Below are 2944 nucleotides of genomic sequence, written 5' to 3'. Positions count from 1 at the left end.
CTTGAAAAATCTTATCATATTACTTGACAAGGCACTCCCAACAAACCCTGTATCTTTAGATGGTTCATGCAAGAATCTAATCTGCAACCACATATAAGTTTAAGAGAAACAACCGTTCAAGATTAGCCCTTTCATATATGTAGTTTAGATATCATGTTCAAAAGAAATGTGTGATTATGTTACCTCCAAAGGTAACATACCAGTCGGTCCAAGATCAATCAATTGTTTCATTTCACCACCTGGCCAACTATAAACATGTAGGTGACTCCCGTACAAGCCATCAGCAACATGCTGGAGATCGAAACCTTTAGAGAAGGCTTTAGGTGCTCCCCAAGATGTGCTGATCATGGTCTTGTGCCGAGGTTGGTACCAAAAATCATACCCATACAAAGGACTATGTCCTGGCTTCTCCCACCTGAAATATCCCCAAAAAAACATACACATCAATTCTAGTTTACATGTCTTATGTCTACAGAGGGGACATAACATAGTATCACAAGTCATCACATTGACGATATGCACTTTCCTTAGTTTTTGTTTAGCTTGTAATGGTATATGGCTAATAGTGATAAGAAACTAAAACAAGAATGAACTTTTATGAAATAAGATNTTATTTACAAATGAAAAGATCTATAATCAGACCCAAAAAAAAAAATGCAAAGCTAAAAGTTAAAAGGTATATTAATATATTAAATAACTTCATAAAACTTGCGTTATCGTTTTCCCATTGTGTAGCATATAACAAGGCCTAGAAGCTCATGTAATCAAGGAGAGTAAAATAACTAATTATTAGCAAATTCACCTTCGTAAAATGTATTAAGCAAAAAGAAAAAATTATCGTAAACTGAAACTGATTTTCAATAATAAGAAAACTTTGTAGGTCGGAATTGAATAATACTTTGGCAATTAATTCGGATTGTTTTGATGTTGCGAAAATATCGTTATCTCATAGAATCTTATTCCAAAATATGAGGTGAGACGACGACTCACGATTCTTAGCCCCTCACGATTCTTAGCCCCTCTTTGCACCTACTTAACTGATGTCTTCAGCAACGGCCCACGTTGCAGCAGGTGAAAAGTATGATAAGGACTAAAGTTATGAAATTATATTGTGAAGCTGAAGGGAACGGTGGAGACCTAATCAACAAATTTGGTTAACACAAAAAAAACCGAAATATAATAAAAGACAGATACTTGTACAATTGGGTTTATTTATTTTTTTGTCAACTTGAACGTTTTACTGAATTATGTGTGAAAATAACATGAAAAAATTGTGTAAATTTTATTTTTCAGTTGTCAATATAAATAAACCAATAAAAAAAAAATTCTTTTTAATATATAAACAACAAGGATTGTACATCAACAACAACACAATGATTCGAACCTACAACCAATCAGTTAACATCTACTGAGGAACAATGGGAGATTAGATCTCATAAAATTCAATTCTCGTTCTCTAACACATGACCAATATGAACTCAAAGTTTCCTTTGTAACTCCTGAAACTTTTTTGTAATGGCTCTGTTCTATGGCTAAAATCACAAGGACCGCAAACTTTATTTCATTATATTCCATCTATATTCCAATTCCCTTTATTTAATATTCATTTGGTATCATTGACATAAGAGATGTCTTCTTTTTTTTTTTTTTTTCGTGCCGACATAAGCGATGTCATTTTTAGTATATTTCTTTCTATTTCTATATAATAAAAGTTACAAAATCATCATATAATAATCTAGAATTTGAAATAGAAAATAAAAAATTAAGGTATATGATGGTTCTTCAATCTTTTATACTTGTAATCTATCTAGGTATAAAGAGTGATTGTTGTTGTCGGACTCTATTATAAATTTCTGATCACAATTTCCACAGGGCCCTCTTTTTCTTCATTCTGCGATTGCTTTTTTGTTTTTTTTTCCTTCCATCATATATTCTTTTATATGGGGTGACACACTGACACTCAAACGTGAACAACAAAACCGAACAGAATACTGAAAACAAAAAAATGGAACCGGAGTGTAGAAATGTAGAAATTTTTATTAGTTTAATTTATAACATAAGAGACACAAGGAGCCTAACTTAAGTGTACAAACAAGTATTTTATCTGGATCATCTAATGACCTCTTCTTACTCCCTTTTTTATTCAACTTTTACATAACACACAACAACCAATAAAACTCATTTTAAACTTCACACACATAAGTCACTCTTTAAACATCCCCAATTCAAATCCAGATATCTGAGGTGCAGTCTCCACCTGGATATCTCATCTCATGGGCAAGCGCAGGACCGTCTGGTTCATCACCAAAGTCTACAAACAAGTCAGGGTTTAAGGTGAGACCACCTTTGTCTGTATCAACATCAATTTGAATTATGTGTGAGCCTTTCTCCATGATTTCCGGGTAAAACTGACGATCCCATGCGCTGAACAGCGAGTTTGTTGCATACAAACGTTTCCCATCAAGGCTCAGCTGGATCATTTGAGGTCCTCCGCGTAGAGAGTTACCCTGACATCCACCAAAACAGAGCTTCTATGTTATGCAAAATGTGAAACTTAATTAAATCCTCAAAAGATTAAAATTTCTGGCACAAACCTTGATCTGAGGAACATCAATTTGATAAGTGTTACCGTCTTCTCCAACCACCTTAACAGGACTGCCCTTTTTTAGTAACCCTCCGACCCAAATTTGTCCTGTTAAGACAGGGTTCTTAGGGTCCTCGATGTTGTACTGACGAACGTCTCCATGGAGCCAGTTCACAAAGTAGAGAAATCGGTCATCTAGGGAGATCAAGAAGTCGGTGATAAGCCCAGGCATCTCTGCAAGAATCCAGTTTTCTACTTTCAGGGGTTTAACTGATATAACCACCTAAAACAAGTTTGCTGGTTAGTCATAGATTTGTAAGAACCAAAAAAAAAAAAAAAAAAAAAAGATTCAGAAACTAC

At 34.3% G+C, this 2944-nt stretch overlaps 1 protein-coding gene and 1 long non-coding RNA gene across 2 annotated transcripts; both read right to left on the bottom strand.

Annotated features, from left to right (window-relative positions):
• On the bottom strand, nt 17-434 carry LOC104732277. Its single transcript, XR_758761.2, has 2 exons — nt 184-434; nt 17-81 (listed from the first exon to the last, which is right to left on the bottom strand). It is a non-coding gene; the product is annotated as an uncharacterized LOC104732277 (long non-coding RNA).
• Nucleotides 2018-2889, bottom strand: LOC104732276 (selenium-binding protein 2-like). Its single transcript, XM_010451813.1, has 2 exons — nt 2595-2889; nt 2018-2507 (listed from the first exon to the last, which is right to left on the bottom strand). The coding sequence occupies exons 1-2, from the start codon at nt 2814-2816 to the stop codon at nt 2226-2228; spliced, it is 504 nt and encodes a 167-aa protein (XP_010450115.1). The 5' UTR covers nt 2817-2889; the 3' UTR covers nt 2018-2225.

Source organism: Camelina sativa, chromosome 12, assembly GCF_000633955.1.
Source record: "Camelina sativa cultivar DH55 chromosome 12, Cs, whole genome shotgun sequence".
In the NCBI taxonomy this organism is placed as follows: domain Eukaryota; kingdom Viridiplantae; phylum Streptophyta; class Magnoliopsida; order Brassicales; family Brassicaceae; genus Camelina; species Camelina sativa.
The sequence above is the reverse complement of the archived record's forward strand: the minus strand, read 5'-3'. Positions and strand labels throughout refer to the sequence as shown.